This window comes from Macrobrachium rosenbergii, chromosome 43 (genome assembly GCF_040412425.1).
Source record: "Macrobrachium rosenbergii isolate ZJJX-2024 chromosome 43, ASM4041242v1, whole genome shotgun sequence".
In the NCBI taxonomy this organism is placed as follows: Eukaryota; Metazoa; Arthropoda; class Malacostraca; order Decapoda; family Palaemonidae; genus Macrobrachium; species Macrobrachium rosenbergii.
The window spans coordinates 24,927,774-24,953,223 of record NC_089783.1 but is presented as its reverse complement, the minus strand read 5'-3'; the positions used below and the strand labels follow the sequence as shown (position 1 = coordinate 24,953,223).

The window sequence follows — 25,450 nt, the reverse complement described above, 5'->3', positions numbered from 1 at the left end:
TTTCTGGCAACCTTTAGCATCTTGCATATGCTTGCTGTAGTGATGAAGTACAGGCAATAACTTTGATAACTTTACTTCTGCCATTAATTTAAGTTAATTTATGACAGTAGTTCATGAGAAAAAATAAAGCTCATTTAGATCAAAGTTTGGTGGTACTATGATGGTTGAGACATTGCCTTACTTATGATGCTGTTGAACTTTTGTTTCTCCAAGAAACTACAAGTCTTGTTAGGTTCCCTTTTGTTTAAGGTCTAGAATCCTCTGCAAATTTACTTATTTTATCAGTAAGGTAGTTTCACTGGCCTTAGTATGAAAGTTAAGAGATCTGCTATTATTTCTACACTGACACCCTGATCATGCTTTTATGAGTCTGCATTTCCTTCCCTCCACTTTGAATATTCTAAAGGAGTTTTTAGACTGGACTCTATAAAAACTATTGTGACTGAACATGAAGATCACCTGAAATTCAACTACTGTGTATATTTACCATATATGCTAGCACACAAGTTGACATCTTAATTCTGAGGTGTAATTCACATTTTGAGTTTATTTGCCAAATAAGTTGACCTCCAAATTACATGGGCTACACAAACAAAAATTTGGAATGTAACCTACAAAATTATATAACTACAGAATGGCAAAGGGGCTGCACTGTGATAAATATGTCATATAGGAATATGATTACCTGAGCACATTCTGAAAACATCAGAATAGGTGCTAAAGAAAAGGATGAGAAAATCATCAAAATCAACATTTCAAGCCAGGGGTCAGCAACAGAAGCTGTTTTCACAATGAAGCAACTATGTGAAAAGTACCATGCAAAGAGAGATGTTACCCAACATATTTATGGATGTCGAAAAGGTAACCGACATAATAATGAGACAATCAGATGGCCAATTCAAAGGCCCATATACTGAAAAGACTCAATAATAATAATGATAATATAATAATGAGACATTTAGATGGCCAATTCAAAAGCACAGATACTGGAAGGACTAAGTAACCTAGTAATGTTACTATACCATAGCAAAATGACAGCTGTATACAGTACATATTTGAAATTATTGGTTTGCCCATCAAGGATCAGCCCTGAACCATCAGGCGCTTATTATAGTAATGGTGAATTCTGTAAAGGAAAGCAGACAACCTAATACTACGAGGAAAACCTGAGGGAGTGGTTGTGGAAATGTCTACAAGTTCAAAGGACTGGATGAAGATGTGATGACTGAAAATCAGTGTAAGCAAAACAGGATTATGCTGACTGGAAAAGAAGCAAAGGAAAAAGTATACTGCAATCAGAAGAGCAGCCATGTGGCTGCTTTGGGAAAGATGTATAGATAAACTCAAAAATGTGTACCAATTGTAACTTATGGTGTCACAAGAGTTGCTCTGGATTGCAGAATATGTAGAACTAATGAGAGATTTATGAGGCCTGAAATGTATTAGAACAAATCTGGAAAAGGCAGAATAACCAGGCTGTTGTAAGTAGGCAGATCTTAGAAAAGGAAGAACATTTCCTTTATCCTGAGAACTGTAAAAAAAAAGGTAGTTACAGCTTGGATGAAGTGAAAAGTGGTAAACAAACTAGTGGTACATAAAAATATCCCATTAGTAGAAAGAGAGCAGACATGATGTCTACATAGGGCATGTACTACTCTATGTAACAGAAGCATGGCCATAAACAAAAAAATGGAAGTTAAAAAGGTGTACCTATAGAATGTTAAGAATCATGGCCACAGTGCAATGGGAAGATTACGTTGCAAATGAGAAAGTGGTAGAGAAGTGATGTCTAGCATCAGGTACACAAACTCTAATATTAAATATTGAGATGGTTTGGATATGCATGAGGATGGGGTGAAGAACAGTCTGAAAAGCAGTAGATATTGAAATAGAATGACAAAAACCTGTAGGAAAGCCCAGGAAATCATGAAGGACATGCATGAACAAAGATCTAGACTTGATGCAAGGGCAGAAGAAAGTGTAAATGACATAGAAGAGTGGTGAGACCTCAGTGCATGTCTAACACCAAAAGGGAAAAGCTAATGTAAGAAATTTTGTGATGATGATAAATGTAACTTAACGCGATCCTAGCTTCCTATTTACTGTTACTCATAGCTAGATTATCGTAGAGCAATAAAAACTTATAGTACATACCACAATGACTGAGAGAGTGTACTGATGGAAATGAAGATGAAGAAGTTTCATGAAAATGAAGAGTTTACAGTTGGAAACCTCTTCCACATCAAGGACCATACCTGTTGTTACCACAGGACCCAATTAGTACTCCTGTGTACTGCATCCACATGATAAACATTCAGAAATTCTGCATGGCACCTCCACATGCATGCCAAGACAAACATCATAACTTGTGAAGCTTTACCATCAGTTATTTCATATAGGCCCTTAAAATAAGTTTCTGAGCCACAGCAGGATAGTACCTCTCATTACACTATATTTGCTTCTTGATGTCCCTCAGGCGAGAAACGTAAGGAAGTACCTACTACGAACACCATAAAAAAGTTAAGTATACCTTAGTTTAACCAGACCACTGAGCTGATTAACAGCTCTCCTAGGGCTGGCCTGAAGGATTAGATTTATTTTGCGTGGCTAAGAACCAACTGGTTACCTAGCAACGGGACCTACAGCTTATTGTGGAATCCGAACACCATTATAGCGAGAAATGAATTTCTACCACCAGAAATAAATTCCTCTAATTCTTCATTGGCCGGTCAGAGAATCAAACGCGGGACCAGCAGAGTGCTAGCTGAGAACGGTACCCATCCGTCCAATGAGGAACTATGAACACGAGTCTCCATATATACAGATGAACTACTCTTACATCAAAACAAAGAAGGAAGTTTAGATACTAGCATGGTACAAGGGTGACATTAAGACAATCAGCACACTGCCTTTAGCAGGGCCACTCAACATTTCTTTGAAAAAAGATTGACTACAAGATCAAGCCTATTTACTTTCAATTCTGGTAGGCATTATCCTACTCAAGAGTGTGCTCTTCACTGACTTAATTCAATTATTATATTATTATTCAGATGAACCCTACTCATAAGGAACAAGCCCACGGGGGCCACTGACTTGAAATTCAAGCTTCCAAAGAATATAGTGTTCATTAGGAAGATATAAGAGGTAGTACAGTGGACCCACACATATTCGCGGTTCTGGATTCGCTGCCTCACCTATTCGCAGATTTCTCTGTGGAACACATATACATGTTATTCGTGGAAAATTCGCCTACTCGCGGTATTTTTCATAGGGAAATATTCACAAATTACTGTATTTTAATATAATTTTTGTGATTAAATACAGGCAGTCCCCAGTTAACAGCGGGCTCGGTTAACAGCGATCCGGCTTTACAGGGCTTGTCTAGTGACAAAAATCGGCACCGAAAATCGCCAATTTCCACTTATTGGAACCGATAACTGGGTACTGGCGCCAATACATACCTAACAGAGGCGCTGATAACCTAAAATCGGTGCTTTTTGACGCCAATAAGACTAAAAAATCACCAATTTCCGGTTAGCAGCGATTTTCGGTTATCATCACACACTCAGAACGGAATCCCCGCCAATAACCAGGGACTGCCTGTACACTTTTTGTGATAAAACTATTAACATATTCAGGTATATTTAAGGTTTTTTTTTTTTTCGAACTATCCAAATACGCAGTTATAAGTGCTTTTAAAGGGGTTTTAAGTATTCACAGATTTTAGCTATTTGTGGAGGGTAGTGGTATGCATCCCCCATGAATACTGGGGGTCGACTGTAAAAGTAAATTTAGAAAGAAGAGATTTCACTCATTAAAAAGAAAAATAAATTAATAAATTATTTAATGCATAAAAATGTATTAAAACACAAGGAGAATAGTATTAAGGTGGTAATGCATTGCATCTTCGCTTGAACTTTTGAAGTTCCAATTGCACAACATCTTAGGGGGCACTGTTCCATAGTCCAACAGTGTGAGGAATAAAGGACCTCTGGAATTGAGTTCTACAGCGAGGCACATTTACTACATACTGGTGCTGCTGTTCAGCAAATCTGGTTGCTCTCAGTAGGAGCAGGGGATCAGGGATCAATTGAGAATGTGAAAAATCTCATTAAAAAACAAGGTTTGACGTAGGAAAAACCTATTTTTGGTACTCGCTGTTGAGTCCTCAAGGAGTTACCTTCCATGGTCTACCAGAGCTCCATGGTGACCAAACTAAAGTCAAAGAATTCTCTTTTAGTTGGTCTTTTTGGCCAGGTATTGTGTCGTAATGATTAATATTATAACACGTGATGAGTGCTGTATATAATGGACTCAAAGATAAGAGGGCACTTTCCCTTATCTTCAGCGAAGATGAACCCGGTGTTTATAACGTCAAAAACCTGCAAGAAAGAGATGTGACTATTGCTCATGCGTGTCTGCCCTCTTGTTTACAACCAGGCCGTTAAAGACCAAGGAGCCATTGCTCTCTGTTGGTCAATGCAGGATGATCCCTCGCCCAAATCCCATGCCTTTTCATCAGGGAAGTGGGAGGGTTTTGAGGATTTGACAGCGACTACCAAAAATAGGCTTTCCTACAAGAAAACCTGTTTTTTTATAGCATAGTCACCTGTTTCGTCCTCAAGGAACTTTACAAAAAACTTGACAGGTGACAAAAAAGGCTTAAATTCTCAATTTTTAATCCCAACACCCCAAATGAAAAAAAACTTCTGGTTTAAGGTCAAACCACTAATTTCAAGTCCCATTCTTTATTCCAAATACTCTTCAGGTTTTGGTACCAAGGAACAAGAAACTATACAAGAACTTACATTTTAGGATGTACTGTAGTTCTACGGTCTTACCTAAGCACGCTGGGTTTGGTTGCAGTACTGTTGTCCTTCTCCCAGTGATAGTTAGCATACTCATCAATAAGACCCCTGGTTTTCTGCTGTAGCACCCAGGGGTTAGGACTAACCATGACACCTACTGATACAGTGTAGTCGAATTTGTTCGAGCCCACGGCGATAATTTAACTGATGACCACACTGTACATTCGAAGACTTCTTCGAAAGAGACATTTCTGAAGAAGGCCACCGACGTACTTACTTTCCTAATATCGTGACCTAGGTGTGTGGATTTACCTTTTTAATGAGACACTACAATCATTCTCAGCCCTTGTAGGGACCACAGCGTGGATCCTATGATTTTTTAATAATTGTAGGAGAGTTCAATCAGTATGAGGAGGCATGGTGAACTGACCTTGGAAGAACTCCAAGAGGCAAAGAATAAGACCACTGTCATCATACAAAGGGAATATTTCCAAGAGGAATACGAGAGCTTGATGTAGGGGGTAAGGAAACCAAAACTAGCTTTCATACACCAGTTGAATCTTTACCTGGACAACGGGGTAATAAGGTGTAAGGGTAGACTAGAACACGCACAGTTCCCCAAATCTGTTAAGTTTCCCATAATTTTGCCGAAGAGTGTTATGTTACTCGGGTAGTTATTAAAGATCATGATGATGCTAATGCTCATATGGGTGTAAATGCCACTTTGGCGAGTGTCAGACAGGAGTTCTGGATCCCACAGATAAGGCAACTGACTAAGAGCATAATACACCATTGTGGTATTCGTACGAGAAAGCGGGGAAGGCCGTACAGGCCCAATATCCTCCATCACCTGAGTTCAGGGTGCAATGTAAGCAACCTTTTAATACCACAGGCGTGGACTATACAGGTGCATTATGGGTTGCGGGAAAAGGACAAAGCCCTGAGAAGGCTTATAACATCTTATTTACGTGGCCGATAACCAGAGGCATACATGTGGAGCTAGTTGATAAGCAGTCCTGTGACTTGTTCCTCATGAGTTTTAGAAAATTCTGTAGCAGAAGAGGTTTCCCAACACTCATGTTGAGTGACAAAGCCACTATGTTTGTAGCGACATCAGAATACCTTAAGACCATGTTGGAGAATCCCAGAGTAAAAGAACATCTGCTAGATATAAAGTGTAACTGGAAGTTCATTCCAGTGAGAGCACCATGGTTTGGTGATATATGGGAAAGGCTGATAGGACTTCTAAAGTCATGCCTAAAAAAGATCGTAGGCCAAGCCTTGCTCAGTTTTGAGGAACTGACCTGTCTGCTGGTGGAGCTGGAAGGAATTATCAATGACAGACCATTAAGTTACATGCCCAAGGATTTGAATCAGCTGGAAATTTTAACCCCTAACCATTTGATCCTTGGATGAAAGCTTAAGTCCTTCCCAAGAGAAGTAGTAAATTGGGAAGAGATCTATGGTGACCCTACCTATGGATGGAGAGTTCACCGAGAAAAGATTCCTCTAAGTATCCAAGTTGTGTGACGACTTGTGGAAGAGATGGGAGAGGGAGTATTTAACAACGTTAAGAGAGACCCATCGAGTAAGAATAGTGCATGGCTCTTGGCCCAGGATAGGGGAAGTTGTCCTCATTCATCACGAGGGGCCGAGGAGCAAGCGGAAGTTGGGCCAAGTGATCGAGTTACACATGGGGAGAAACAAGGTCCAAAGAGTGGCTTCTCTAAGAATGGCACATAGCCAGCTTATGAGGCCTGCAATTAAGTTACACCCCTTAGAGCTGTGGCAGGAGATGAGGGAAACCAATCCTGCGACAGGTGACATTCAGTCAAGCACCCACCCGAGCAGGAGGACTGCTCAAATAGCTACAGAAGCCAGAAAGGCATTGATAAGAACAGGACTATTGTAAATAATGTAGGCATAAGTTTTCTTGTGGGGAGTATGTCAAAACTTCGACAAGAGAGACTACTTTTCCACAAGTTGTAGCATAGTTTTATATATTCTCTTTAAATTTACATAAAGTGGAAATGCGTATTATGTAGAAGAAGGATATTATGTTTTGTTGTGTTTGTATTTAGTAATGAAGGGCGTTGTTTTAACTGTTTCGTGTGTAATATTGCTCAACCACCCGTATTGGTTGTTTTGTCCAGTAGTTAGTTAAAGGTTTGGTGTCGGTCAAAGGCAGCCGTGAAGTTAGTCTCTTCATAACCTTGAAACAGAGTGGTTCGAGCTAATGGGGACTCCATAATTGTTGGGGCCTACAAATCCACTTAAGTATTCCTATTCATCTTAAACTACATTTAGGGAAACTTCCTTTAGGAGATGCATATCTAGATGTAAGAATAATTTCTTGCGGTGTGCTTTGGATGAGGGTTGTGAAATAGAGATTGTGCTCATGCCAATCTAACCACTGTATTTCAAGCCAGGAACACTGAATGTGTCAATGGTAAGCTCATATTGTTATTTTAGTTAATATACACAATGCAATGTATTGATATAATTATAATTTGAATAAGCATAAGAACAAAGTAACTTGGGTGTCGTGCCAAAAGACTCAGGCTACAATTTGGGTCAGTACATTTCAGATCGTTTAGGCTGTACGATAACAATGACGATTTGAAATGCTATACTTATTCTGAATGAGTCGGAATACAACTACAACTTTTATTTCTAACTCTTCATTTTCAAAAGATGATGCTGATGTAAGTAACTAAGCAATCTTTTTTAATTCAAAATTACAATAAATTTTCAGCCAATTATTTACAATAATGGAGTTCATCATTCTGTTATAATTGTTTACTAAACACATTATACATGCTGCATACCCTATCCACTTCCCCAAGAGACTTACTAAATCTTCCAAACTTTATGAAAGCCAATTATCTCTCTTACATATCCCAACTACATCAAGAATTGTCTCTTTAATCCTCCACTCTTAGCATTTCAAATCTGGAATGTGGCTAAATATCTGCTCTTTATACATAGCCTAACAATACAATATTTTGGCCTACAAAAACAGTGAATCTTAAATATTCAAGGGGAGAAGAGGGGACTGCAAGAATTTGAAAAATGGTTTTATGAAAAATGATTTGAAGTGCTGCCTCCGTGCCATGAACTTTTAGAGTAAGCAAAAAATTTCAGTGTTGTAACAGTTTAGGTACCTGGTTATAAAGAGGTGGAAAGAATGTATTGTAGAGTAAGGAAGATAATTGCAATGGTCAACACTTATGGAGAAGGAAGTCTACAACAGCTTTCATGATAAGATATGATTAAAGTTTCATGAAGGCAACAATAACTTACATGTTACTGTACACTGTTAACCAAGAATGTCAAAACCACTAGAATATCAACTTGAACATAATCAACCATCATCTAATTTGTGGTGTTATGGCATTTTTTGTTTGATACAATACTGTATATGCCAACAACACTTTCCATTTGAATTTCAGTTTTGTGGCTGAATAAAGGGGGATCCCTATTGATTATGTGACCAATGTTTTATTGGTCACATAATCAATAGGGATCCCCTTTATTCAGCCACAAAACTGAAAAAGAAATGTTCAAATATTTAAGAAAAAGAATGTTCAAATATTTAAGAAAGAAAAATAAAATACCCAAAAAATGTTCAATTCTCATAATCCATTAATACCAGCACACCTGCCTACTGAAACTACAAGCATATACCCTAATTTTCCAAGTTCCAAGTTTGTAATCATCATGCCACCTACTATAATAAAAAACTTTTCAACAAGAAAACACACACTTCATGCAATTTCCAGATAATCTCAGGCAATACATATCTAGCTTTCAATATATACCATCATTCTCTTGACACAAACTTCGCCCTCTCGTAGATACATAACACAGTAGTGCATGATAGTCATTCCAAAATGCAAACAAGATGTCAGAGCAATCACAGACCATGCCTAACAAGTAATGACAGAAAAAAGAACGCTAAAGTTTAAAATACAAAAATTTTTCTAGTCAAAATTCATCACAATTATAATACTGGACTAATGGTAAGAATAATAAGCATTTAAATTAAAGTTTCATAGGATTTTGGTCCAAAGGTATGAGTAATAGGTACTCTAGTGAAATTTTCCAGGGGTGCTATATGAAACCATTTATGTAATTATCAGATCTTTAGAAAAGATATTTTTTCATACTAACCCAGCACTTATAAGTACACAATTTCAAGACCATAAAATTGTTTCAGATGCTTTGGTACCTCAAAGGTGGGCAAAACACAAGGCCTCAGGCAGCCACAGGAGTCAGTCTTCATACTTTCTGTTCCATGAGCTGCAGAAAATGGTGGGGCTGGGAGGTGGAGGCTTGCCTTGTAATTAATGGATTTGTTGAAATTTAAAATTCATAGTTGTGCCTTGTATGGTATACTGTATTTTACTTCTAAATATACAACAGTTTCCATCTACTTAATCGGTGTACCTCTTCATCTGATACATATGAAGATGTACACTGATTAGGTAGATGGAAGCTGTTGTATATTTAAAAGTAAAATACAGTATACCATATAAGGCACAAATATGAATTTTAACTATGAATTTTGACAATGCTTTTTGTGCTGATACAGTAGCACCTGAACTTTGCATACTCCTGCACTTATCAGCTGCAATGATATGTTTATGCTTTGCAATGCTACCATAGTAGATGCTGCATACTTTAAAATAAACCTCTTTAACCGAATTTTAAGTGAAGCATACAGGTTTGTTTAGGTTTGGAACTTTGTGGAATTGCTCTTATCTATAAGATACTGGGAAAATACTGAAGTGCAGGCTTTAATATAGGGTCAAACATTATACATGAATACTATCCCGGAAAAAAATATGAAGTAACCAAACAAGCAAACATAATATTCTTTGAAAATAAACATGTATTTTCTTTTAAATACAAACTCTTGTGGTCAGTAGCTCCTTCTAAACACATTCCACAACTCCACAAGAAAAAGAATATCACCTGGCAGGCAAGTACCCATAACAATCAGCACCTCTGGTGGTAGTCTGCCATTCTTCATTCTATTTAGACTTATTAAAAGAACTGAAAGATTTGGAGGAGAGAACTCTGTGTCAATGATGGGTTTGAATTAAAAAAATAAATTTAGGACAACCATATCAATTTACATAAGTATGAGTAGCTATTTTGGTACGAAGGCTTCTTGTTGTACGCCACTTTGCTGAGGTATACAACCTTCTGAGAGTAGGCAACTAAGAAAAATGAGATTTTTATAATAAAAAGGGATTTTGACAGAGGAAAAATCTATTTCTGAGAAGGTCCCGTGTCACCCGGTGAAATTCCATTACAGCACGAATTTCTAGGTATAACCTTGCTAGATATACCAGAGAAAAAGAGCTTTCAGGAAAGCTGGGGTTACTACCCCAGTCGAGCGTCTTCTTGGAAGGCGTCGGTATAAGAAGGGGTGAGTGAATTACCACTACCACGGAAACCTACTCGAAAGACCGCTCCTTATCAAAATCCCGGAACAGAGCGGTGAGCCGTTACAGCCCCCACACCAAACACCCGCCAGGACGGCGACACCAGCGCCACCTACCTCATTCCATGCTAGCACTAACCCCAGACTTGGCATGTGCAAGAGGGAGGGGAGAGTACTAGGTGATACAGGGAGGGTCACGGGTGACCGGGACCTTCCTCAGAAATAGATTTTCCTCTGTCAAAATCCCTTTTCTGAGTCCAGTCCGTGTCAGCCGGTGAAATCGTGATAGAGAATCATGCCAAGGCTGCAACAACCAGGAAAAAGAAATAAAGGGTAATCTGAAGAAAAGGCAAAAGTTTTACCAAAATAATTTTAATTAAGCAATCTCTTTCGTGTAGCAAGAACTCTAAAACTAAGTTATATTAAATCTAAGGCACATTGAAAAACTTAATACTATGAAACAAGGGCGATTCCCGGCACGACGGAGAAAAAAAGCCCCAAAAAAACCTTAAAATTACTTAAAGCAAGGTGAAACATGAAATGTGTACAAAATAACTCTAAATATAACCTTAATACTATACACGTAAACTTAGGCTAAACACGTAAGAGACAAAATCAATTAACATTAATATATACATCCATCTGGGGTACATGGAGCCAAATAAAAACTGTCCAGTACCCCACAAAAAAGCAATAATGGCATATCAGATTACGCTTTTTCCATTAACAGGTACAAGAAACAACTATATGAGGAGCCAGGCAGTGAGGTATAATCAACCAGGAGAATAAGCAGAAAAGTAAATGAGGCAGGCGGGCGGGGGGAAAGGAAAGGACAAGGATATGATTAATTAAGGTGGGGAGATGACACTTCCCACAGCTATTGTAGAAAATTTCAGGGCTTGAGCGTTTTTTTAAATAGTGGCGTTTAAACACTAGAGGTGATTTCCAACCCGTAAATTTAGATAACTCTGAAAAGTCCATATTATGAAAGTAATTAATGGAAGTAGCAACTGCTCGAATATCATGAACCTTAGGGACTGAATCTGGGTTGGCCTGTTTAATAAAATATAAAATTTGTTGTCTTATAGCATTTAGTGAAAGAGTACCACCTTTCTCCCTGATAAAAAGAGGACCCGACTTACTCTGTGGAGTTCTTGAAAGGTAAGATTTAAGTGTATAAACTGGACATAAAGACTGGTCTTGAGGAAGGGGCACCACCTTCCAAGGGGACCACCTGTCCTGTGGGTCTTCGTTCTTAGCTAAAAATCTCGGATCAGGGAAAGGAGGACCTCTCCAGACGGGAGGAAGTTCACATAATTATCACCTCTAGTGAGAGCCGACAGCTCTGAGATTCTAGCACCTGAAGCCAAGCTAATCAAAAATAAGGTCTTCCTTAACAGATCCTGATAAGAGCAATGAAAGTTATCCAGCTCTGATGCTAACTTAAGGACGTCATTGAGAAACCACGTAACCGACTGTGGGCGTGATACTGGTCTCAGACGAGCGCATGCTCTGGGGATAGATGAAAAGTAGGAATCTGTAAGGTCGATTTTAAAGCCGTAAAGAAATACTTTCTTTAATGCTGACTTGATTGTGGTAATAGTGGCCGGAGCAAGGCCTTTCTCAAACAATGATCTAAAGAAGGAAACTCCTAAATTAGCTGTCATGATTTTGGCTTCAGATGCTTTTAGAAAGGAGGCTAATTTTTTTGACTGCTGAGTCATACTGTCTAATAGTAGAATCTCTTTTATCTGATTCTAAAAACAGAGTGTTGACAGGGTCAATGTTCGCTCCTTTTGAGCTGCGAACTTTACAAAGTCCATAAAACTAGGGCATTCTGAATTCTTGAGGAAGCTGACACAGTCTTGGTTTGTACTGTCTGAGTCAGAATGGGCTTGGGATCCGAAGACTCCGTAGTCCCAGTTCCTGAAGAAGAGGGAACCAATTGCTCTTCGGCCAATAGGGAGCTACTAGGGCTAATTGACCTTTGAATGTCCTGAGTTTGTGTAAAACTTTCAGCAGTAAGTTTATTGGGGGGAAAAGATAAATCTTCTCCCAACTGTTCCAATCTACTGTCATTGCGTCTATGGCGAACGCCTGAGGGTCCAGGTTGGGGGCCACATAACAGGGGAGCTTGAAGTTGCTCTCCGTTGCGAACAGATCCACTTGGAGGCCCGGAACCCGGCGGCAAATCCACTTGAAAGATTCCATGTCCAGAGACCACTCCGTCTCCAACGGAGCATTCCTGGACAGGGAATCCGCCACCACGTTCCGTACCCCCGCTAGGTGGGTGGCTGACAGGTGCCAGCCGTGCTTGTTCGCTAGGGAGAAGATAGCAACCATTACTTGGTTTACTCGGCCTGATTTGGAGCCGCCCCTGTTGATGCAATGAACTACCACTGCGCTGTCCAATACCAACCTGATATGAATCCGGTTGGGGCGGATTTTCTTCAGAGTTAGAAATACCGCCATAGCTTCCAGGGTGTTTATATGGAACTGCTGAAACATAGTGGACCACGTTCCTTGTACTTTTGTTTTGGAGAATATCCCCCAGCCGCTTAGGGAAGCGTCTGTGTGAACTACTAGTGCCGGAGGGGGAAATTGAAGCGGAACTGTATTGGACAAGCCTTTGACCGAGGCCCAAGGCGCAATCTTGTCTTTAAGATTTGAGGGATAGAGGAGACCTTGTCTCTGAGCTTGACATTGGCTCGACTCCGCCACACTCTGTTTATGTCTTTTAATTTCGCTTTTAACAGCAGGTTTGTCACTGAGGCAAACTGAAGAGACCCAAGGACCCTTTCTTGGGACCGGCGGGATGCTGATGGATTTTTGAGAAATCTCCTGGTGAGAGATGCTATCTCTTTCCTCTTGGGAGGCGGAAGGGACAGCGTGTGAGATGACAGATCCCAGTTGAGACCCAACCACTGAAACCGGGAGTCCGGAGTCAGGCGGGACTTTCTCTGTTCAGTTGGAAACCTAGCGACTCCAGGAAACTGATGACTATGGACGTGGCTTTTGACACTCCGGAACTGTTGGTGCCCAAATAATCCAGTCGTCCAAATATGCTGCTAGGGATATCCTTGAGACCGGAGTTGCTGTACTACCGTGTCCGCCAGCTTTGTGAATATCCTGGGCGCGATGTTCAGACCGAAGGGCATGACCCTGAAGGAGTAGGCCTGATTCCCGAGTCTGAAACCGAGGAACTGAGAGAAGTTCCGCGCAACCGGGACGTGATAGTAAGCGTCTGAAAGATCGATAGAGGTGGTGACGGCTCCACGCGGAAGTAGAGTCCGTACCTGAGCTACCGTAAGCATCGCGAAATTTGTCGCATTTTATGTAGCGATTTAGACGCGACAGATCCAGGATCACTCTTTGTTGATCGGAGTCTTTTTGGGAACAGTGAATAACCTGCCTTGAAACTTTAGGTGCCTTACTTTCTTTATTGCTCGTTTGTTGAGCAATTCTGTCACATAATCCTTTAGGACTGCTGTGGGTGGCTGGTAAAACCTGGTTAGAGGAGGAGGGTTTTGATCCAGCTCCATCCTAGGCCTTTGGACACAATGCTGTGTGCCCAAGGGCTGAAGGTCCATTGGTCCCTGAACCAAAACAGGCGACCGCCTACCTGTGTTCTCTCAGTGGGAGGGGCGGGTTTATTCCCCTACCACGTCCAGGTCTTCCTCTTGGGGTGGTATTGGGCTTTCCTCTATGGGGGTTTACCTCTTCCTCCCCTTGCAACCCTATTAAGGCCGTGAAAATAACCACGGCCTTCATATGTGGGGTTATATGCCGGTGAGGCCACATATGAGGTGCAGCTGGTTGGACCAGCACGTACTGTTGTGGGTGGGCCTTAGAAGTGGAAGGCTGTGCCACTGCCGAGACCGGGACGGCTTGGACTACCGCCTGGTGGTGGGCCTCTTATGCCTCCTGAAAGCCTTTTACCTCCTCTCGATTGGGGCCGGCCGATTCTGGGGTCTTACGTTTGTAGGCTGAAATACCCCAGCGAGCGAAGACTTTGGTTGGCCCGTGTAGCCTCAGCCATAACACTTGTGACCTCCTCTTCAGGGAAGAGGTTAGGTCCCCAGATCGAGCTTTTCACGAGCTTGTTAGGCTCGTGACGGATAGTTGCATCGGCGAAGATGAACTTCCTGCATTCCAGTCTGGCCAAAATAAACTCAGATAAGTCAGACTGGAAGCCTGCCAGCAAGGACTTAGCCAAGACCTGAAAGAAGGGCTCGTCCGAGCAGGAGACGGCCGTGGCTTCAGTGAGGCATACGGAGTTCAACGACCGGGCTAACTTAACCCGAGCATCAAACTCCGCTTTCAAAGAGTTTCCGGCAGCTTGGGGAGCTGCTCGCTAAAGTGCGTGGAGGCGCAGAAAGGGTCCAGCTTCCCGACCGTGAAAGTGGACGGGCGTCTGTCCAGAACTCATTACTTCCTGGGAATACCAGGGAAGTAGGGTCTGTCTCCTCAGCTGAGGTACGGAATACCCTCAAAGCACGCTCGGGCCGTAGCCAGAGCGACTTTTGTCAAGCAAGGGGTGGGAAGGTTGTCTCCCAGGGCGAACATGGTGAAGTTCCCCTTGAAAGGAGTCAACCGTGTTATCTGCCTGCCACTCCGTCCAGAGTGCGCAGGAGAGCCGACTGAGCTTGGTCCCTAGGGACGATGACAGTCTCCCTAGGAACCTTGTCCGACCGAATCCAGGCTTCCTCCGTGAGCCTCACGAAGCCTGGATAAGGGGGCAGAGATCGGGGAAGAACTCCAGTTCCTCCAACCGTCTCGTGCCAAGACCATCAAGAGTTAGCTTGCCATCATGTTGGATGGCCCGGAGAGCGAACCGCCAAGGGTTACCGACATCAAACGGCGGGAGGTCCGCAGTGTCGGGATAACATACTGTGGTTCGGCTGGGGGTGGATGAGCCATTCCGCCAGTATATTATCATGACTGGCAAGCTTCTCTGAGATTTTGCTAAATCTCGAGTCCAGGTCCTCCGTAAACTTTTTTATACAGTTGGTTAGCAAAGGCCTCTGCATCAAAGCAGGTTGGCGAGGAGGGCTAGGTTTTGCAGCCCTCTTACTCGCGCTTGCTGGAGGAACCAGACTTGCTCCCGGAGGCTACAGGTCCTGAGACCTTAGCCTTCGACGGGGAAGGGCAGTGCCTTCTTGGAAGACGAGGACTTGAAGCCCTTCGCCTTCCATGAAGTCTTCAACTTCAACTTGGGGATAGCAGATGGAGCTCTATCACCCAAGGAGGAAGACTTCACAAAACCTGAAAATGAAGAAACAGATGAAGCAGGGAGTCAAATAATGGGGGCCGCCCCAACAACCTCACCTACCTCACCACTTACCACCTGGTCCTGCTCTACATTCATCGGTTCCAGGTTGAGATTAATAGCGGCTACATCCTCCGAAACCTCCGCGTAGAGTACATCCGCTTGGGGTGGCTGGGTCTCATCCCGGATCTGCTGGATGATGGGGGTGGCCAGATCTTCAGGCACTGCGGCCGCCACCCGTGCGCCGGGGTAGAGTAAGTCCCTCAACCTAGCGGCCGAGGGCGTGGGGCTTCCCGACGGAACGTTTCTTCCAAACCCAGCCACCCAGGCCCGGAGGGATTCCAAGGCAGACTTCTTGGAATTTTCGTCCGCCTGTAAAAAACCAACAATTAGCTAAGGACGAAAACCATTCCGGGGGCCTCATAGCAATGTATAATATACAATATGAGAATGATGTAGAGACTGTCACTTACCAACTCGTCCTGGACAGTTGTGCAGAGAGCAAAGCAAACCTCACAACCATCAGGGTGCCAAACGATCAGGTCATCAAGGCGGACCGCACAACCAGCGTGGGTCCGACAAACTACGTGACCGTAGGGTTGTTGGAGAGAGGCGGTGCACCCCGGCTCCTCACAGCGAACAGTCTGTAAGAAGAAAAGTACATGAACCTCCCACCCTAAGCAAAATAAAGCTGGCAAGGCCGGGAAATTCAACTGCAACCGGAATACTCCGGCGGAGAAGAACTCCCTAACATAAACTGTGCCAATAAGCTCTAAATCACTCAGAGAGGAAGGTAGGATTTCAGACCCGGAGTACTCCGGGAATGAATGGGAGAGAGACCAGGAACTAACCATAAGGGTTGCCAGTAAAATAACGGCGGAGACCCTGGTATAGGCCGGACTCACTATTATATATATATAATGAATAAAGGAGAGTACTCCTGTAGATAACTGACTTATCTAAAAATTATAAATAAAAACAGTAATAAGTGATGGTAAGAACACCAGAGGGACGGAGGGATCCGTTCCCTATAATGAAAAAAACCTTCCACCCTTACTTCCCGCCGGAGAAACGAGATGGGTAACTGCTCATATGTTCATAACATAGGGTAAAGCAATTAATATATACCGTATCAACGTAAACCGACGGAGAGTGAACAGTGACTCGAAACGCATTGAGTAAACAAACCACCAACTCCAATACAGCGATGCTAGGGACAATATGGGAGGGAGCGAATCCCTCAACCAACAAAAGAAGTCCTGAACTCTGGAGAAAACGCCATCTAGCGTCACCCGCACGAGCAAAGCAAGGCTGGAAAGGAGGAGTGGGGAGGGGAGGGAGGAGTAGGCCACCAGAAGGGAACAGGAGACGGGAGAAGCTCACCCGCTCAACTGCATCATACCTCCCAGACCATGAATCTTAGAGGGTAGAAATGACTGGAAGCAACCAACCCGAAGCCCGACTCCTAGTTAGGCGAAGCCTAATATGGACCTAACCTAAGTATAGGCTAGGACGAGAAGAGTAAAAGGGAGGGAGGAAGAAACTGGGAGAGAAATTTTGAGCCGAGAACCAGCCGGGATCGAAAATGGCAGGCAAGGGGGCGACTAGCCTAGAGGAAACACATCCAAGGAGCTCGATTCCCCCAATTGGAGGAAGAGAACCAAGGGGCTCACTCTGCCCACCAAAAACGATCCCGGAGGAAAACAGCAACAAAACTCCCTCAACCTGAACTCCTCACCCAGGGCCAAGGGGAAGGAAGCTAACAAGCCTACTCCAAAACATAACCAACACTCATAAAAACTAAAATGTGCTCAACAGAGAGCGTAGCCTACCACGGGAAGCGGTTAGATCTGAGGCTGCCGCCAACACCGAGGTAAACCACTGAACAAAACTAAAAATAAAAATAAAAATAAAACTAAAAGAGAGCACCATCTTCAATAAAATTAATTAGCCTAGTAAGACCAAAACAAAAGGAACCCAGCCTGGGGTGGGGTACCTAGGACGGGCATCACTCCCACCAAGGCCAGTAGGCCAATGATCGTAATTCAACAAAAGGGGGGGAGCCACCGCAAGGAACCACCAGGAAGGGAACCAAAGGGGAAATAATCTATAACGACGAGGAGACGACTCCAACTGAAAATAACAGAAGGAGACGCCTCGCGGTCGACATGGCTGGCTGGGGACGCCGTGGCGACATAATAAGATCTCGATATTTATGAAAATACGAGACTATAACAGCCAAAAAATAGAACAAAACCCCACAAGAAGATGGTACTTAACTTGAAATAGTAAAGCTGCTCGATGCCATCGTTGAAGCAAGAAAATCCAAATAATGGAGAGCACACAAAAAACAATCCGAAGATTCACGTGCTAGAAAATGGAATGAGGTAGGTGGCGCTGGTGTCGCCGTCCTGGCGGGTGTTTGGTGTGGGGGCTGTAACGGCTCACCGCTCTGTTCCGGGGGATTTTGATAAGGAGCGGTCTTTCAGTAGGTTTCCGTGGTAGTGGTAATTCACTCACCCCTTCTTATACCGACGCCTTCCAAGAAGACGCTCGACTGGGGTAGTAACCCCAGCTTTCCTGAAAGCTCTTTTTCTCTGGTATATCTAGCAAGGTTATACCTAGAAATTCGTGCTGTAATGGAATTTCACCGGCTGACACGGGACTGGACTCAGAAATAAAGTTTTACATATACTCACCAAGTAGTTATATAGCTATAGATTCCACTTTAATGGCAGCTTAGATTCAAAACTTCGCAAGTAGCGATTCAGTATAGTTTGTATAGGTGATCAGCTCGTCCCATTAACGGAATATTGGAACGACCTAGCGAACAATTCTCATTTGTTTTATGCCTTATGTCCATCAGAGGGGAGGAGGGTGGGCTCCCATTCTGTAATTACTTGCTAAGTATATATAAACTTTATTTTAATATAAAAAGGTCATTTTTATATAAGTAACTTACCAAGCAATTACACAACTGAATCCCACATTGACAGGTGGGGGGATACACCGACATAGTATTCTACTCCAAAAACATTAAGTCATGTAATGAATTTGAAATAGAAAAGTTGCTAGCACTGAATACAATGTTTGTCGTTCCTTATTAGTTAAGAGAGCCTGCAGTATAAAACTGCAACTGGTTGTCACTCAACTTAACCTGTAGTGGCGTGGCGGTAGAGCCAAGGGTTGCCTCTACTTAAGTGGGAGCTTTGTAGCGAAGGAGTACTCTGAAGGCTACCAGAGCATCAGTGGACATTATGCAGCTAAGGAATTATCCAATAGCTAGCAAAACTTGAATAGGTGCCCTTGCCCTGGGCGCTGTACCAACGTAAAAACAACCACATACACTATCACCTACACCGAAATAACACCACAACCCATCCACTGAGAGTGGTGGGTGTTCCAGGTGCTTTGTACCTCCTGGCTCCTAAAAAACTCTATACCTCACCTGAAGGTGAAGAGACAGTAGGAGAAAATCTTATGCTTCCTCCTGCCATACCATGCCAGTCACTATCCTGTGGTACTTCAGAATTTACATGCTACTTAGCTAGCGCCAGTCTGGAGTTGGCGCCAAGCAAGCTGTGGAAGCTCGCGTATTGGTATAAATATCACTAGTGCCAGACTGTAGCTGGCGCCAAGCAAGCTGGGCACCAACCAAACTGCTGGGAGATCACGAAAGCCTTAAGGTCTAAAGTTGGCGCCAGACTGTAGCTGGTGCCAGGCAAGCTGAGCACCAGGGGAACCAGCAGCTCTGGGCGCTGGGGGTTCTATAGCTGGGGCCAGACTTGTAGCTGGAGCCAGGTGAGCTGGCTGCCAGGCAAGCTAGCAGCTCGAGGCTCTGGAAGCTCTAAAGCTGGCGACAGACTGTAGCTGGCGCCCGAAGAGCTGGGTGCCAGCAGAGCTAGAAGTTCAGGTTTCACTTCTTAAGATAGTGAGATGTGAAGGACAAATACACCTCCAGTAGGATGATGCAGAATGGAAGTAATGGCCATGTGTACCTGTGAGATGTGAAGGACGATATACTTCCAGTAGGCTGATGCCAAATGGAAGTAAGGGACATATGTGCCTGAAAGCTAAACGCTAAAGAAGCAGAGGCTGCTCAGATAACCTTAGCTTTTACTAAAAGAAGGCAAAGTTGTTCTTCTGAATCTGAGTGTTTCACAAATTCTCATAAGGATGAAGGACAATGTAGTCTTAATCCAAGGGAGAGGGGTTCTTGACCACACATCAAAGGACAAAAAAACCCTCTAGATTATCAAGTCCTGTTCAGGTAAATACAAAAAAAAAAAAAAAAAAAAAAAAAAAAAAAAAAAAAACTCCAATTGGACAGAGCGTTCATTCTTTTCCCTCAGAGTTGGTGAGTGCTCCTGGGTACTTGGAGCATGTGCTGGCGACAGGTTGTAGCTGGTGTCAGGCAAGCTGGAAACCAGGCGAGTTAGGAATTCCGGAGCTGGCCGGAGCTCCTGGAAGCCAAGGATGTCTGTTAAGCTCTGAATGGATCCAGGTCTCGGTTGGATCCTCTTTCTTGGCTAAAATCAAAGGGAAAAATGAGGATAACACATCTATTGCTTCCTAGCTGGGTATGAAAAAGGCTTGCAAGGTCTTTGAGAAGATGAAAGAGCCAGGTCTCTGTGCTTAACCAGAGATAAGCATAGATCGGTACCTCTTCAAGGGAAGCGAGAGAACCTAGATCTTCTCAGAAACAAAAGAGGTAATCTGCAACAGGGCCACAGGTGTCTAAAAAGAAGAGACGAAGAGTCTGCGACACCAGCTTTGGAAGACGACCACTAAGTCTAGGAGACGGAGGAAGAGGGGTGACTTCTGAATCTTGTAATAGTCTCTCCAACAAGTCTTGAAGACTCTTTGAAAGACAATCCTATGGACAGTCCGGCGCATGTCTGGGCAAGAGCAGACCCCCATGGTATTATCTATGGAGCTAGGTTGTCTGAGAAGACACAGTTTTGGGGAAAGATCTTGAAGAGTCCACCAGTAACCGGAAAATGAGCCTGAGACTGTTCAGCGCTTCCTCCACCATGTAGAAGGCTCCTTGAAGAGGCAAATAGGTCCAAGGTTGGTTCGCTTCATACAATAAAGAGATTCTGACAACTCAGGGGATCGAAAGGCGATGATGGGAAGGACAAGCTTCAGACAGCCCAGTACGTCCTTCAACGCTTAGTCCCTGAATAAATCAAATGACTAGAAGACTTGATTGATCTGTCAACAGAGGAAGAACTCTGCTGACTGGTTGAGAGGAAATGCTGGATCCAGCTTCCCTGCTTAAGTAGATGTGTTAGGGCTGAGATCTAATCCAACCATACTACCACAGAGCTAGGGTCGAGCAGTACTAGGGCCATAAGAGAAACACTTTAGCTCTCCAAAGTATAAGTGAGGTTCCATTCTTCTTGGGGAATATTTCCTGGACATGTTCCTAGTTCTTCAAATAAGCTCCTTTGACCTAGATCTGAGGTGCTGAGAAGAAGACTAGAACTAAGCTCAGCAGAAGAAGCAATTCCCTTGCACAAGTCATGTTCAGACAGCCACCACTGGAAATCCGACTAAAGAAACCTGGGCTAAGAAACAACACAGTGTCTGACTGTTTCCCTGTCCTGGTGAAGGTTACTGTCAAGAGCCTCCGAGCCCCTCTTCTTTGAAGATAATGAAGTCAGTCGACATGTAAAGACTGAAGTAATGCCCAGACAAAAGGGGAAGTCAAATGCAGGAAGAGCTAGTAATCAGGAGGTCGAAGCAAAGACTCCCGATTGGGAAGCCCTGTCCTGAAGGGCAGAACTAAAAAACTCTCTGGGGTTCGGATGGGGATCTGGAAGAGTGCTCCCTGCATATCCAAGCTCCTATACAATCGGCCCAGAGAATGGGTGAAAGAACTATCTGGATTGTCTCCCTCTTGACCTTCATCTACTGTCTAAGAGAGAGAAATGAAGACCTGTGATCATGCAGCCCATCGTCAGGAACAGAGTTCAAGAAAAAATGTTGAGCGCTCTGAAACTAGTGTTAGAATGGCGTCATTTGGGAGCGATAACCTGTTGCAACTGTGTGAATCTCACAGTAGAAAAGAGCACCAGAGATCTTCTAGAGAATACAAAATGAGCAGAAAAAACTCTTCCAAGTCCAAACATGACAGGGCATGGAAACAATCTAAGGCGCTGAGCCTCTGGTGCTGGGTGCTCTGACACTGGACATTCGGACACTAGACTTTTGGTGGACAGTGTAACAGGCCCAACAAATTACTAAGTTGACGCTGAATGGTCTCCAATGAAGCCAAGGAGTGGACAAAACCAACATAGAAAAGTGAAGAGGTAGCGTCCGTAGTCCCGAATGTGGTGTCAGATAACTGAAAGCTGGCTCAAAACGGACAGGAGGACGAGTGGACATAAGACACAGGTGGACTCGCAAATGTGAGCTCGGACACTGGGCACTCAGACACATATGGATGCTTGGAACTGGGCTCTTGGAAGTTGGAAACTTGGAACTCGGATGCTCGGAACCTGGGAGCTCGGAAGTTGGGAGCCCGGAAGTTGGGAGCCCGGAAGTTGGGAGCCCAGAACTTGGGAGCTCGGAACTCAGAACTTGGGCGCTTGGAACTCGGGAGCTCGGAACTTGGGAGCCCAGAACTCAGAACTCGGAACCTGGGAGCTCAAAACTTGGGAACTAGGAATTTGGGTGCTCAGAAGCTGGGAGCTCGGAATTTGGGCGCTCAGAAGTTGGGAGCTTGGAATTTGAAAGCTCAGAAGTTGGGATCTCAGAATTTGGGTGCTTGGAAGTTAGACACAGTCAAAGAGAGCCCAAATTCCGAGCTTTTAAGTTCTGAGCGCCCAAGTTCCAAGTACCTAGTGCTCGGAACTTGGACTCTTTCTGACCGCCCAGATTAGGAGAGCAATGACAACAACCACTGACGCACCAAAACTGGGAAATATATCTTCACAATGGCTGAGATAAATCAGAAAAAATGCCACTGGCATCACTAGTCTACACTTTGATCCACACCGGAATCTTAATCTTGTTCACACTGGGATCCGTAAACCAAAAAAAATCGTCGATGCCACTACGGCCAAGGTAAGCACATCTTCATGGACGCCTTTTCAATGTCTGTCCTTCGAGACCTGCAGACAACAGGGTGTGATGATAACTGAAAATCGCTGCTAACCGAAAATAGGTGATTTTCGGGGGTTATCGGCGCCTCTGTTAAGTATGTATCAGCGCCAATACCCAATTATCGGTGCCGATAAGCGGAAATCGGCGATTTCAGTGCCGAAAATTGCCGATTTTCGTCGCAAGACAAGCCCCATAAAACCGGAACACTGTTAACCGAGCCCGCTGTTAACTGGGGACTGCCTGTAATTATATATATATATATATATATATATATATATATATATATATAATATATATATATATATATATATACAGGTGGTCCCAGGTTTACGGACGAGGGTTCCGTTCTCATATATGTCGTAACCCGAAAAATCGTCGTAAGCGGAAAATCGTCGAAAATCGTCAAAAATCATAAGAAAACCTTACTTTTAATGCTCTGGGTGCATTGAAAACGATGTAAACTGCATTATTATTGAGTTTTACATCAAAAAAACCTTCAAATTATGATTATTCTGCCGTTTTGGGGCCATATTTCTTCCATCGGATCGGCGTACGATGCGTCGTAACCCGGAACATGCGTCGTTTGGGAAATAATTTCTGATGAATATATTTGAAAAGCGCCGTAACCTCGGAACGTAAATAAGCGGAACCGTCGTAAACAGGGGACTGCCTGTATATATATATATATATATATATATATATATATATATATATATATATATATATATATATATATATATATATATGTATATATATATATATATATATATATATATATATATATATATATATATATATATATATATATATATATATATATATATATATATATATATATATATATATATATATATATATATATATATATATATATATATATATATATATATATATATATATATGCACACACAGGCAGTCCCACTTACCAGCAGCATTAGTTACGCCAATCTGGTTTTACTGCACTTGTCTAGAGACACTGTTAATCAGATTTTCGACGCCAATCTCTGGCTAGTGAAGCTGATCTCTGGTTAACAGCGCCAATCTCCACTTAATGGAGTTGATTTCCCCTTAGCAGCAGCGCCGATCTCCAGTTATTGGTGCCGTTAAGCGAGTGATTAGTGCTATTATCATCGATTTTTGGTTAGTGGCACTTGGCCAGGAACAGAACCCTGCCATTATCCAGGGAGATAGATAGCTAGATATATGTATGTACATACATAATCAGTCGTCCCCAAGTACTCACAGGGGATGTGTACCACAACCCCCCACGCAAACAGTTAAAATCCGCAAATACGTTACACTCCTCTAAAAATGCTTATAAATATATATTTTGATAGTTCAAACACCAAAATAAAACCCTCTAAAACCCCTTATACCCAAGTATTTTAATAGTTTTATCACAAAAAATGCATTTAGAGTAGTCACAAAAATTATATGAAAACACAGTAACTACTGTAGTGATTATTTCTCTATGAAAAATACCATGAATAGGCGAATTTTCCACGAATAATGTGCATATAACTTCCATAGAAAAATCCGTGAATCGGTGAGTCAGCGATTCTGGAACTCCCTGAATCAAAGCGGGGGTTGACTGTGTTTGTGTGTTATATATATATATGTGTGTGTGTGTGTGTATATATATATATATATATATATATATATATATATATATATATATATATATATATATATATATATACATATATACATATATATACATACACATATACATACATATATAATAATCTTGATTTTGGCTCAGGGCCATATTCATGGAATATACAAATGCAATACACACAATCTAGATACATAAGGTAACATGTTAAAAATAATTATGGGCGTCCACACAGTTGCTGAAGAAGTAGAAAAAATAGGTTTCATAATAATGGTAATGACAGTAATTACATGGAGAATAGCAAAAAAAAATATTAAAATGATAATAAAAAATCGAGATTGCAGATGATTAATTTCCAGCTGGGAACCTTAGGTGGTTACAGAAGTCAGGTCCAGAAGGCTAAATACAAATATTGAAAATTTCAAACTCTACAATGATATTAATCACATTAATAATAAAAAAGTAAAAATACAATAATAACAAAAAATGTAGAAATATAATAATAATAATAATAATAATAATAATAATAATAATAACAATGGCAGATTCTGGAGATGACACTTCATAATTGCAAAGTTAGAAGATAAGTCATTTAAGGAACAGATGCCTCATTATCCCATCTTTCCCACAATTTAGATCTTGCCTCACTGCTTAGGATGCTCTGTTTGAGTGAATTGCTGCTGTTTCTCAGTCGGGTTATCAGACTGGACATTGTTCGCCTCACAATGATTTTCAAATTATCCAAGAGGTTTCCTATGAACATCTGCGTGGCGAAGTGATAGTGAGGAGTGTTTGTGAGGCGTCTCAGGATGTCACTGTGAACAACAGTGATACGTCTCATGGTCTCTTAGGTGTAGTTCGTCCAAAGGGAACACCAATATATACTGCAGCAGTATGAGCGGAAGAGCAGCAGTTTCGTTTCTTGGTGACAGAGGGCAAACCTCCTTGCAATCATGTTGCCAGTTGCACATAGTTTACAACGCCTCTGTTCTATGTCTGCCGTATCTTTTAGCTCGTGGTGATAATGTCGCCCAAATACAGAAATTCATGCATGAATTCCAGACAATGATTTCTGAGGAAAATTAGTGGTTCTGCAGTATGCTTAACCAATCTTGGAAGCAGCAACATACACTGGGTCTTGGTTTCATGGTATAGGATATCAAATTCCTCTGCATATTGGCGGCAGGTGTCAGTAA

At 42.4% G+C, this 25,450-nt stretch overlaps 1 protein-coding gene across 10 annotated transcripts in view; it reads right to left on the bottom strand.

Moving 5' to 3' along the window:
* The window catches only part of LOC136828667 (ATP-binding cassette sub-family C member 5-like), a 323,720-nt gene that overhangs the window by 190,514 nt on the left and 107,756 nt on the right, over nucleotides 1–25,450 (bottom strand). For 2 of the 10 annotated variants that reach the window (XM_067086736.1, XM_067086733.1), the window contains exon 12: nucleotides 8,630–8,737. The exons of the other annotated variants lie outside the window; for them this stretch is intronic. In XM_067086736.1, coding sequence (XP_066942837.1) covers nucleotides 8,630–8,737 — 108 coding nt within the window. The remainder of the gene's footprint in view (nucleotides 1–8,629; nucleotides 8,738–25,450) is intronic. 10 annotated transcript variants of the gene reach the window in all.